This window comes from Oncorhynchus clarkii, chromosome 15 (assembly GCF_045791955.1).
Source record: "Oncorhynchus clarkii lewisi isolate Uvic-CL-2024 chromosome 15, UVic_Ocla_1.0, whole genome shotgun sequence".
Classification (NCBI taxonomy): domain Eukaryota; kingdom Metazoa; phylum Chordata; class Actinopteri; order Salmoniformes; family Salmonidae; genus Oncorhynchus; species Oncorhynchus clarkii.
Window position 1 is genome coordinate 32131594 of NC_092161.1, and position 13623 is coordinate 32145216.

The 13623-nt window shown below is 45.8% G+C and overlaps 1 protein-coding gene across 6 annotated transcripts in view; it reads right to left on the reverse strand.

Moving 5' to 3' along the window:
- Positions 1-13623, reverse strand: part of LOC139367213 (limb development membrane protein 1) — a 77218-nt gene that overhangs the window by 41736 nt on the left and 21859 nt on the right. For all 6 annotated transcript variants that reach the window (XR_011626848.1, XM_071105412.1, XM_071105411.1 and 3 more), the window contains exons 6-9: positions 2767-2893; positions 2481-2549; positions 2136-2200; positions 1638-1710 (exon numbers count right to left, since the gene is read on the reverse strand). Coding sequence is in view for 5 of the 6 variants with exons in the window: in XM_071105412.1 (XP_070961513.1) it covers positions 1638-1710; positions 2136-2200; positions 2481-2549; positions 2767-2893 (334 nt within the window). In the remaining variant the exon portion in view is untranslated. The remainder of the gene's footprint in view (positions 1-1637; positions 1711-2135; positions 2201-2480; positions 2550-2766; positions 2894-13623) is intronic.

Consider the following 13623-nt stretch of genomic DNA (forward strand, 5'->3'; position numbering starts at 1 on the left):
ATTGACTCCACTCAATAATCCCAAACAGCAAACATAAACAAAGTTTAACGAGAGAGGTCTAAATCTACGGGATGTCGGGCAATAGATGCGGAGGACACAGGCCAAGCGAGGAGGACATTGGGCGCTTGTGGAGTGTGTCCTGTGAACTATCCCTGAACCTCTTCCTTCTTCTCCCCTTCTCGGGAAAGATCAGAGGGAATCTTAGCCTCCACTCGTACTCGTAGGAGTTTCACCCGAGTGTGTGTGTGGCGAACCCCCCCCCCCCCCCCCAAAGAAATCCTGGGATTCCCGATAAGGCGACACGGATCTCGCTACTCAACGCCTGAGCGAGAGCTCTTTTCCCATCCTGCTCGGCCCGACGATAAAGGAACAGATTATACTTATTTAATCAGGTGTTCAAAGCACCAGCGTTTGGCGTAAGCCCTAGGACACCAAGCAGCTAAAGAGAAGGCCTATTGAGAGGAGGAGCGGCGGAGCGTTTGAAAACAGCGTTATCAGCCCAAGCCATCTCCCGTACCTCCCTGGTTTGTAAAGACACTCATCCTCTTTATTTACTTGCATCTGTACACTTGGTTGCGTGCTTCACTTGATGTTAAAGTAAGTTTGGCGGTACTCTCAAATACTTCCTGCTTTGAGGGATTCCTCAACACTAAAGGAAGGAATCTGGGAACAGTGGCGGTAGATAAAAAGGCAATGCAGGCAGGTTTACAAATTGTGTATTTTACTGAGCAACTTCCCTAAACTAGAGCCTTTCCAGGTTGAATCAGAGTCCACCGTACTTAGACTACAACTAACTAGGCTATAGTTTATCAACATCTAATACACCACCATCAGAATCACAAATGGCACCCTATTCCCTACACAGCGCTGTGCCATATTCCCTACACAGTGTGCCATTTGAGACACACCCATTGTCCAGGATGATTTACATTCCCTCCTAATGAGGGGCCGGTAATTACCCGTCTGGGGGCTTGAGATCAAATGAGGAAATCACCTGGCCAGTAGTGACAGTGTGGTGTGTGCTCAGACTTCTTAAATTGACTCTAAAACTCTCCACCAACGCAATTTATGGTCTCCGACCATGGCAGCTGCAGTATGTCCTTGAGAGAAAATGCGAGAGACAAGGAGCGCGAGAGAGAGAGAACGAGAATGAGAGAGAGGGCGAGAACGAGAGAGAGGGCGAGAACGAGAGAGAGGGCGAGAACGAGAGAGGGCGAGAACGAGAGAGGGCGAGAACGAGAGAACGAGAGAGGGCGAGAACGAGAGAGGGCGAGAACGAGAGAGGGCGAGAACGAGAGAACGAGAGAGGGCGAGAGAAAGCGAGAGGATGCGAGAGGAGGCGAGAACGAGAGAAAGCGAGAGAACGAGAGAGAGAAAGCGACAGAGTGGGGAGGCTGATTTGTCAATGCTAATCGATTTCAGTGCGGCAGTGCTCCATCACACCTAATGGGGTAGTCATCTCCCTGTAATGAGCCATCACATTTCCTGGCCTACATCCCAAAATGCCACTCCACTCCCTACATAGTGCACTACTTTTGACAAGGGCCCCATACGGCTCCGGTCAATTTAGTTGACCATTTCGCTCACCAAATAGGGCGTAGGGTGTTATTTGGGACACGGACGTACGAACAACCTACCTTTCAATCTCCTTTGAAGGGCTTCTTCTTGCAAAGTGACGCAGTAAATCTGCTCATCCAGGTCCTCCAGGATCTGAGGAAGGGAGGATATGGCCCAGAGTGGGGCCGGGGAGAAACAGATGGGTGAATCGGTTGGTTACATATTTGTAGTCATCGTGTCCTCAAGTCGAGTGTGTTAACAACTCAAAAAAGTACCCGTTTTCCAGAGTCTGACAGAGGAAAGCTAGACATCCAATATGTCTGTCAAACTTATAAACGGTCACTCATGTTGTATTACAGTACACATTAATACATGAAGCAGTGTGGGGGGGGGGGGGGGGGGGGGGGGGGGGGGGGGGCTAGGGGGGAAATGGATCTGCTACCACCCAATTTGTTGAAGTCAATTAGGTAGCCAGTCGTGAGGGTTAAGTATGACAGCTATTTGGCTGCCATCTGACACTTATAAAACACACTGATTAAGGCATTTTTAAGAGATAGTGAATGGAAATTACTACTCACGGTTGGTTTGACTAGTAACTGGCCCATGACTGTGAACATCCTGGACAGGCCCACAGGAGTACACACTGGGTACGAAGCAAGTTACAAGTGGTGAGACACAATCAAAACACTTCCAGAACTTAGGGATGATTACAGAAATGGTATTTTAGTCCAAGCGGTGTGAGATCCCCAACCAACCACCACCCAATTTTCCCTAAAAGCATGAAACTTGGTACACTTTGGGGAGCTCTTCAAAACGTGTTACATGAACTTGCCGCACATCGATCGTCAACTGAGATAATATTCCATTTAAAATGTGCACATATCCCATTGAATGTGCTCTTACGACCCAACACCAACACTCACTCAGGAGGAGCAGTCCCCCCATCAGAGAGATACAGGAGTAGAGGTACGGTAAATAGAACTCCCAGAGATCTGAAGGAAAGGAGAGGAAACATTATCCAGACCTGAACAAACACATTCAACCACAGCTAGACAAATACAGACCGGCCGCGTTCCCAAATGGCACCCTTTTCCCTGGGTAGTGCACTACTTTCGACCAGGGCCCATTGAGGTCTTGGTCCAATGTAGTGCACTGAGGAGGGAATAGGTTGCCATCTGAGACAACACGCCAGAATCCCCATAGCCTTACCATAGAGCGACTCCATACTGGCTGCGTCATTGTCGATGAGCGCGGATGCCACCCAGACTATTCCTAGGATGAGCAGTCCGAGGAGGAAGAGCATCACAAAGGTCTCTAGAACCCGTGACTTAATGCCCTGCGAAGAAACACAGACAGGGGGGGGAGACGTGAGGAACAGAAAGAGCCACGTCACCGTTTTTATTCATAACAAGCTGGGATTTTTTCCCCCAGTTCTCCCGAGGCCATTCACCTTGCAAGGAAGGGACGGCAAAACAAATTGTGCCCTATTCCCTACGTAGTGCACGACTTTGGACCACAGCCCTATGGTAAGTGTTGTCCGAGCCGGAACGGCCCATAGGGCAGTAGCCCATCTACTGTTTCTGGACAGGACGCTAGTCTATTGCAGGGATTTACCCTGAACCCTTCTCCTGAACACTGAGCACCAAGCAGAGGCATCAGGTCCAATTTTTTATTATTTTGTAGGACTCGACTCAACCCCACCTCTATATAGTACTACAGGGTTTTGACCGGATTTATTAGGATCCCCATTAGCGACGGCTTGTCTTACTGGCGGCCGACACATGACGGAAAAGACATTAGAGACAAAATGACAATTGACGTACATTTAAAAACACGAACGTGCAGTGTGCATGTAGATTGATCCGTTACACATCCATGTCAGCACATACACCCGGTGGTCACATAGGGGGAGAGGCTATGGTCAATAATATCAAAGGCTGGACTGAAATCGAACAGTACAGCTCCCACAATCGTCTCATTATCAATTTCTTTCAATCACCAGTCATTTGTGTCAGTGCAGTGCATGTCGAGTGCCCTTTCTCTATAAGCAGGCCGAAAGTCCGTTGTTCATTTGTTTATAGAGAAATTGCATTGTATTTGGTCAAACACCATTTGTCATTTGTTTGTAATTATTGATCAATAACAATCAGGTTTTTTTTTAACACCTCTCCCACGCTAACTTGACAAAATTCAAACTTACACAAGGCTTTTCTTTCATTTTTTATTATTTTTTATGCACGAATACGATAACTCGCTGTTCGCTGTTGGCATATCCTGCCTAGGTTTGCCCACTTTGCCAATGAAGTAATCATTAAATAGTCGTTGGAAAGTCAGCCAGTCGGAGGTGCAGTCAGACTTATTAGCTGCTCCTTTTGCCCCCCCCCCCCCCCCCCCATCTCTTTCATCTCATCAAACCATGGAGGCTCAACAGTTCTAACAGTCCGTTTCTAAACAGGTGCATGTTTATCAATAACTGGAAGGAGCAATTTCATAAATTCATAAAGTGCAGCGTCTGGATGCTCCTTATTAATCACAATCAGACCCAAAAATATTTTTAACATCATCCACATAAGAGTCACAGCAAAATCTTTAGTATGATCCCTTATACACTATTTTAGGCAGTTTTTTTTTTAATTGTGTCTTTCCTGGACATAGCCACTATATTGTGATCACTGCATCCAATGGGTACGGATACAGCTTCAGAACAAAGTTCTACAGTATTATTAAAAATATGATCGATACATGTGGATGATCTAGTTCCTGTAATGTTTGTTAACACCCTGGTAGGTTGATGAATAACCTGAACCAGATTACAGGCACTGGTTACAGTGAGAAGCTTCCTCTTGAGTGGACAGATTGATGAAAACCAGTCAATATTCAGATCCCCAAGAAAGTAGATGTCTCTGTTTACATCCCATACACTGTGAAGCATTTATACCTTCTCTATAAAATCACCCGCAATAATCTCGCGCTCTCGTATTAAAAACGGCATCGTTTTACATTCATTGTGCGTCCCAAACGGCAGCCTATTCCCTAAGTAGTACGCTACGTTTAACCAGACCTCATAGGGGCCTGGTCAAAAGTAGTGCACCGTGTAGGGAATAGGGTGCTGTTTTGCAACGCAGCCTCAGTTCCAGATTGCAGCCCCACACTTACTTAACTGATCCCGGTGAAGTCCACGTTAAAGCACCTTTTCTAACAGTATATTGGGCCTATAAAAAGGGTCTAACCAGACTCCCAGCCGGGGCTCGGAGCAGACTGGAGGTTAAAGCATAAAAACGAGCTGAAGTGAAGCCTCACTACTGTCTGCAGATTAAGAGCAGGCCTCCCGTTACATCTGGGGGTGATTAGGGGGGCTCTTAACGCGCCCATTGCCCGGCGGCCCAACGCAGACAGGAGTTGGGGTAATTTGGGTTTTCCGGGTCACAGACCGCTGAGTGGTTAATAAAGTCCTCTCTACCTGTTCAAACAGAGACCACCCCCCCCACCCGCCGGTGGAGGTGGACAGGCTCTGTCTGTGTCCCAAATGGCCCCCTATTTCCTGTATTTCGCACTACTTTTGACCAAGGCCCATATGGCTCTGGTCAAAACGAGTGTACTATAAAGGGGTAGGGTGCCATTTGAGACACACCCTCTGCCTACAACACTGTAGAGGAGATACCGTCTGGCACTTACAGGAATGGGCTGCAAAGAATGACTTACACATGGCTTGCGGATAGCCTCAAATTGGGCATCTAATCAATTTGTTACTAGGTAGCTGATGATGTGCTAACTGATGTGTGGCGTATTTATGATCAGGTACTATACATAGTGCAGTGATCCTCTGTTTGAAGGCGTCCTTTCATGTCACTTAACAGTTGTTGATCCCCTGTCTGAACTCTAAGGTTACCTATGACCATCGCCACTAGTACCACTGTCTTCCCAACCATTCTGATAATCAAATCACGTTCGGCAAACGGGTCTCATCTACACAGCTGTAAAATCTACATCCGCGTCCCAAATGGCACCCTGTTCCCTATATAGTGCACTACTTTCGAGCCCTGGTCAAATGCAGTGCACCATATAGGGAATAGGGTGCCGTTTGGGACACACCCTAGACTTCTCATTCTCTCTACCTCACAGCATCATGAAGGCTCGATGGAAGGGACAAGTGTAGAATTTTCTAGCACAGCCGTGGGTGTCGAGTCTAGAGCGCCCCAGTGTGGCCACGTCTGATACAGCCGCAACTCTGCAGGTACAGCAGGCCGCCCCGAGTCTCTAAAATGTGTCCCAAATTACACCCTATTCTCCATTTAACCACCCGGGCCCTGGTTAAAAAAAATATTTAAAAAAAAGTAGTACACTACATAGTGAATAGGGTGCCATTTTAGACGCAAAATATTTCCCCCGGTAGCCGTTATTAAAACCTATCTAGACTAGCGTCTCATGTTCAAGATATGGAAAGGTCTAAAATGGTATAATGACAGGCCCTTCATCTGACCTGCTCACTGAAACCCCTAGTGAAACCCCTACCCTCTCATGTGTTCAGTTCTTCCTACTGGACATAGGCTACATAACTACTGTGATGCTGACTGCAGTCTAGCAGCTCACATCAGACCTGAACTGGCCAGTGAGGAGATCTCAACGTCGGAGAAGAGGAGATGAGAGAGAAATAAGGAGACGGAGAGATATAGATAGACGGGGAGGAGGAGGAGAGAGAGAAGAACGTCTGCGAGTATCTCGTCCCCAGAGGTGAGAAAGGAATGCTTTCAGAGACTTCTGTCACGTCCCACACGCGCTCTCTTAAGGAGGCCTTGGGACGGATAGGACCGTGCACGGGCCTGCTGCAGGAGGCGGCTCCACTCAGGTGCCTCGGTCCACCTTAACCAGCAGCCCATGCCATGCTGAAGGTGTATCTCCTCTAGTCCGGGCCTCTCAATCATTTATAAGCCTAAAATCATTACCCATTCAGATCATTTAGGGCAAAGGCAATGCCTGTCACTTCCCCAAATGTTATTCCTGGTTTCAGGTGTATTGGAGGGCCAAGTGGAGTGTCAGAAAAAAGTGTTTGGAAGTGTTTGGAAACAGAGGGTCTAAATTGTAAGCCCTTGAATTAATCACTTAACATATGGCATATTGCATTACTTATACTCTGCATTGTCCTGGTTTCTCTTTCATAAATAAGCGTCAATTTTATTCTTAAATAGATATATTTTTTCATGCCGATTGTAAGCAATGCAGACAGTTGCCACAATCATCGAAACGTGGGAAACGTAGACAACGCTCGTTTAAAAACAGGCAAATCAAATCCCCGCTGATCACGTTGCAGCGACTGTCTCCCGGGAAAAAGAAAGGGAGAAACATGGAAAAGGATCTGCGCCATCCAGAGCCCAGCGCCATCCAGAGCCACCCAGAGCCCAGCGCCATCCAGAGCCATCCAGAGCCACCCAGAGCCCAGCGCCATCCAGAGCCATCTAGAGCCCAGCGCCATCCAGAGCCCAGCGCCATCCAGAGCCATTCAGAGCCCAGCGCCATCCAGAGCCATCCAGAGCCCAGCGCCATCCAGAGCCCAGTGCCATCCAGAGCCCAGTGCCATCCAGAGCCATCCAGAGCCCAGCGCCATCCAGAGCCACCCAGAGCCCAGCACCATCCAGAGCCATCCAGAGCCACGCGCCATCCAGAGCCATCCAGAGCCCAGCGCCATCCAGTGCCTAGCGCCATCCAGTGCCGAGAGTTTCTATTCTTGCCATTCTAAAATGTGTACACCACCTCTATATATAGCAGCTCTGAAATATTCAGCATCCCCCCCTCGATCCTCACACCGCCGAGCATGGGGATAGCTGCCTGCTCTGCCTAGTGCAGCTCCACTGGAATACCAGGGAATCAGAGACTTCGAAGAAATGCGTGTGAGACACTGCACTGTGTGTGTGTATGCTCACCCAGACCCATCCCAAACCACCAGCAACCCAGGGGATACTGAATCAGAGGTCTTCACGGGTCCACCGCAACTCAAAAAACCTGAGACCCGGCCCGAACCCCCGAAACAGGTTAGTGTGCAAACGGGGCCTTGGATCTATGCAACTACAGCTGATATACCGGAGTGGACCAGACCACAGCTCTGCATAAAGCCTATTGCTTTTAGGTTAATAAGGGGAAGTTGTTGACTTATATTAAGCCTAGCCAACTACACATTAACCTGAATAACTTAGCTGACAACAAATAAATCAAGTTGTTATCGGGTCCGTTCGGGTTTGTGAAGGAAATCGAGGGGTCCAGTCCTGGTTGGATCCAACTTTTTGGACCCGTGAAGACCTCTACAGAGAATCACTGGATGCCTTAATACCAAAACTGAACATCCTTTTACTCCGTAGGATCAGAAATGACATATCTGGGTACTGCAATGTACAGCACAATGGCTACATGCATCCCTGTAACATGTCCTTGGAGAAGCATAGCTAGGCAGTGCCTGTGTCCCAAATGGCGGCCTAATTCCCTATTGAGTGCACTACTTTGGGGGTCAGGTCAAAAGCAATCCACTATATAGGGAACAGGGTGCCATTCGGGATGCAGACAGACGGTGTTTCATCAAATAGAGAGCCAGTTCTCTGGGAGCTGAATGTCATTGTGCCATGGTGTGCTATTCCCTCCACTTCCCCAGGGCAGAGAAAGGCAGAGAGAAGAGAGAGCGAAATACAGACAGAGAGACAGCGAGAGAGAGAGAAAGAGAAAAGAAAGAGAGAGAGAGAGGAAAGAGAGAAGGGATAGGAGATGGTACAGAGAGAGGGATAAAACGGAAAAGAAAGGGCGGGGCCACGCTGCAGAGAGACAGAGAGAGGGGGACAGGAGAATAAGGAAACAGGAGAGGGAGTACAGTAAATCTCACAGGGATAGAATAAAGAAGAGGATGCATAGGAAACACGGAGAGCCACAGAGAGAGATACTGATAAGAGAGGAGCTTCCAGCCCACCCATTAATTTGCAGCGGGTCAGCACAGCGGCAGAGATCATCCCACTGCCCATCACTCCTCTTCCTGACAGGACCGTGTGGGATGGAGGGAGGGAGCCGAAACCCATCCCACCACTCCACTTCTCTACCTCTGCCGCGCCAGATGCCAAGGGCCCTTATTAGTGTACCCTTCAGCCCCGGCCTTCAGCTCTGGCCGTGTCAGAGACAGAAAACAGAGAGGGAGCCGCTGGACTGGAGAGCCTCCCCCTGTAAAGCCGTCGCAAGCTAAAACTTCTAAAGACACGGCAGTAGGCGCATGGGGAAACCGTTTGCTTCCCGTTGTAGCTCCATCGTTCGTTTTCCCCCTACAGTGACTCCATCTTGTTGTCATTACCAAGAGGTGTCAGGCTGATAAGTCTCCAAAGAATAAATGACTGTCACCTGGGTTTTGTCAAGACAAGAGGACGGTTATATCGACGAGCACAGAGTGGCTCAATAGAGAAGGCCTGCCAACAAGCAACCTCAATAACATAACTGAAAATCATCCTTAAAATCGTGAATACAACTTTTTTCCCCCTTGACAAAACCCGGGATCAAACCAATGAGTAAGACTTTTTCTTGTGATCCAAGTAAACAAATAACAGTTGATGTGAATCTCAGGCTTGTATGTCAAGCACTATAATTTTAGACAGAAATATGTGTAATACCCCAAAACACTACCACCAGCTAGCTATAAAATAAACAGACAATTTCATCCAACAATTCAAACGCAGTCCCTCTCTAGGAGCTGATCATTTGGTTTGAAAGACAGAGAGGAGAAGAAGAAAATCCAGAACAGTGCACTTTTCAAATGCTCTGCTCAAGCCAATGTGTTGCCATGGCGACAGACATTGTAAAGGAGGGGCTTTTTGCAAGACATTCTGACCTTAAAGGAAGGTACGTAAACATCACTTTCCAGAGCGAAGGCCTGGGAAAAAATGTCTACATGTGCAGGGAGATTTGAAATAAATATCCAGGCTCCATTGTGGAGCACCAACAAAGAAGAGTATCTTAGTAACTAGCACAAGGCGGTTTTTGCCTCCGCAATAAAACACACTTTTAAAAAAAAAATGTATCACCGGCTTTAGCCTAGGCCTGTAGATTGATGAGGAGCTTCTTTAAGCAACAGATGAAAACTCCTGGCCCATAGCTGGGACAATTTCTCAGTCAGACTAAGTCTCTGTCCCAAATGGAACCCTATGCCCTATATAGTTGGGCAGGGGACTATACCAGCATCGTCACAGCCCTACTATATAGTGCACTAATTTTGAACATAACCTAAGTCGGCGTGGTCCATCATACAAATATTGACCGACCATCATAACAACGCTATCTACTGGTGGTGCATACTAGGGCTTGTAACCGGTTCAGGGAACAGAACCGAACAATTACGTTTTTCGAGGAACAGAATCCGAACCGGGAACGAAAGTGATCTACACTGTTCCAGAACAGAACCGTTATTTTAAAAGCATGGGAAGCAGTTAATAACGTTATTTTACAATACGCCTATGCAAAGCCCTCACTCTGTCACTCAGAAACGTATTCCAGTGTCTGCCTGCCAGCTGAAAACATTTGCCAGTGTTTGTGAGCGTGATTGTTGCCCCTCCAAAGCGTGCAACCGACTGATATTACAAGCGTTATTCCAACATTTTTAGGGAGAGATTTTACGGATGCTAGTTCTCACGTTTCACATTGGGTTAATTAAGTACAAAAAGGTAAGATGTTTTTAATTCTGGTGCCGCTCTGCGCACACTCAAGCTTGTTAGCTACTGTAGCTAGCTCTGGTCCAACGTTAAGCCGACTCTCGGAAGTTCAAAGACATTCAAAGCCGGTCATTGCTAAAAGGGATCGTCGATTTGAATGAATTTACTTTTTGTAGCAGGTTTAGAAGAACTTAGGCAACAGGTTAGGAGAATTAACTTGGCAGATAAGGAGAATTTTATTAAGGTTAGGAAAAGGGTTAGAGTTAACAAAAAAATAAACTTGACAAAGGCTGAATTTCTTCTATACATGACCATATAAGCCGCTCCTCCGTAGGAAAAAGGAAAAATGTGGTCCTAATTCAGATAACGCAGCGCTACTAGCTAAACCTCCTCCAAGGAACAAAGTAACGATAAACCTGTACTTTGTTGGGGTATGAATCGGTTCAGGACTTTATTTTGCGGAAGAGTAACGAAACAATTTTTAAAAATTAAAATGGCTCTGTTTAGGGCTGTTGCGGTGACCGTATTACCGCCACACCGGAGGTCATTAGTCATGAAGGCAGTCAAATTCCATGTGACCGTTTAGTCACGGTAATTAGGCTTCTCCAAGCTTTGTTGGTGCTGATGGTCATTAGTAGCCAAGCAAACTTGGTACTCAGCACTATTGTCCTTCTAAGCACTCTGACACCAATGCAAACGAATCAAACCCTTAATGAGAGCCCATGAGCTCATGTTGCAATACATTTCTATAGGCTATGCAATCGCATGAGAAAACAGAGTGATGGCCTCTACTAAAAACAGGAGGATCCCATCAGCTTTCTATAGGCTAGGCCTACTATATTTATTTCTCAACTTTCCTCATTTTAAGCACATTGTTTATCTTTACAACAGGAGTATAGCCAACCTGGCTGGCATGAAAATGAACCACGGGAAAAGCGTCCTCCATTCGCTATTTAAGCCCATAGATGACATGTCTTGAAGCAGGAGAAACGGGAAAAAAATACAGGTGCATGAAAATGGTCCATTCTAAATCAAAACAAATTTCACACATATTATTTAGTATATGTAAAGACAAGATTCAATCAAGAATAGTCTGACGGGTGACAATATTAGCCTATCACTTGTAAATTATATGTTTAGTAGTGATGCAAACCTTTTAAAAAACATATGCTGGGCCCATAGGCCTATATGTTTTGATAAGATAACTAAAGTGGCCACATATCTTTCAAAAATTAAGCACATTAAGCCACTTTACAAGGGGTTTAGAGCCTAACTGGCATACATAAACAGTGTGAGAGTTTCAAGTTTGGGGAAGAAAATGTTCACCATAAAAATGCACCTTCATAATAAAAGCATTACATGCATAATCGCATTTGCGGTCACTTTTGATAAATGGTGTTTTCCCGCTAATGGAACATTTGCGCTTATAGCCTACTGCTGTGTGTACATTGCTGCGCTTATAATGTGATGAAATGGCCTAAAGGTTTATCATCAACATTATAAGCGAAATGTTCTGTTCTGACAAAAAGTAAATGTGGACAGTTCTTCCAATATCTTCAATATGCACCTCGAAATTGGATAAGGACGCGTCCAGTCGCGTCCCCGATGTGTCTGTCTTCACTTGCAGCCTGTGAGAAAGACCTGCTCACGTGATGGGAGAACCGTGTGAGTGAGAGGCGCTTAGGAGCACGCTCAACACAGAATAGCCGCATGTGCGCACTCCCTCAAATCGTTTGGAGAAAATATTTATATTTTATTCAGCTGTGTTCAATTGTATTCTTCATACTATAAAACAATGCCACGGAATTCCAAGCAAATCTTGTCTCCTAAATTAACTAGTGTAGCCCACAGCCATATGGCATAGGTCCTGATCTGACTAACATAAGGACAACTCAAGAGTATGCTATTCTGTTCTTCTGAAATAGAGACTACATTGTCTTCATATCATGCTTCTTTAGACCAGTCTAAAATAAAACAGATTTATTGTGAAGGTGTAGGCTATATTAACATGGATTTATTTGACTTTTTAAAATGTTAAATGTAGATGTTCCAAAGGTCTGCATCAGTGGCTTGTAGGTGTAGGAGTAAGGAGATGCTAAATGGGTTTATGTTAATTAACGGTCATGAGACAGACAGTTATTTGCTTGACAATCACCGGCGGACAAAATTTCGTGACCGCCACAGCCCTAGTTCTGTTCAGAATGAAACGATTGGGGAAAAGACAATCGGTTCCAACCCCTGGTGCATACACAACAGTCCCTTTTCCCTCCATGCCAGAGGGATCATTGACCAAAAGATAATGTTGTTAATATCTTCAACAACAACAAAAAAATGACTTAATATGCGGGAATCATAGCCAAAATGTGAAGGGGGGGGCGGACGGTTTGATTTAAAGTCTAAATGATCTGGCCCTTCATCTCAAAATAGAGCTGGTCTAATATCTCTTTATAAGCGTGAGGTGATACCGGGTTGGCACACGGGCTGCAGCGTAAATGGGTTTCTTGAGCCAAAACGCTCAACTATAAGATGACGTTTAAAAATCTGCCACTTCTCTGCAATGAATTTAAAAAGCATTTTGCAACCATTAGTAATTAATAATTGCGCGTAAGATTTGAGAGTCAGTCCGAGAGAGTACGAGAGGTAATATGGTTAGTATTGGGTATTTCATGTTGGTGAATAAAGTTAGTTCATACCCACATTTTGACGGTAAGTCAATCCGATTCATCCACAATTTAGACAATTTGAAACACTGGTAAATCACCCGGACAGCAGAACCTTTGAAGAGTGAGCTAATATATATATTTTTTAAAGCAGAGATTTCAATCTCGATTCAACTCTGAGAACTTTAGTGCCCTCATCAAAACTAAAACAAAGCCACTTGAAAAGCCTGACTTAAACCGTTACCAGTTCAATTCATCGTTCACTTCATTTCCGCAGTCAAAGGGACTTTTTCAGTGGCGTCCCATTATGGCCACATAAACCCCTGAGATGTAATACTCAGTCTCTAATACTCTTATCGGGAGAGGGCTAATATCACATTATAAAAACGGAAATACGCCTTTCATGTCATCCTGTGGTCGGTTTGGTGAGTGACTCAGCGGGGTGCTTTATTTGGCCAAATGAGAGCAGTTGGGTCCCAGCCCTTTTCTCTGTTCACACACACACAATATACCTGGATGTGTAGCCAACATTAAGCAGTGCTTCCTCTCAGAAAACGTATGGACGATCAGTAGCAAGAAACAGTCATAGAAGTTCAAAATGAAAGAGTACAAAACCATAAAGTGGCAGAGGCTGGTGTGTTCCACTTCCTAGCCATCGTGGACTTTATTACAAGAAATCCAACCGAAACAAATTAGCAGCCGGGCCCCAAACAAACGGGGCCGTAAACTACAGTAAGAGA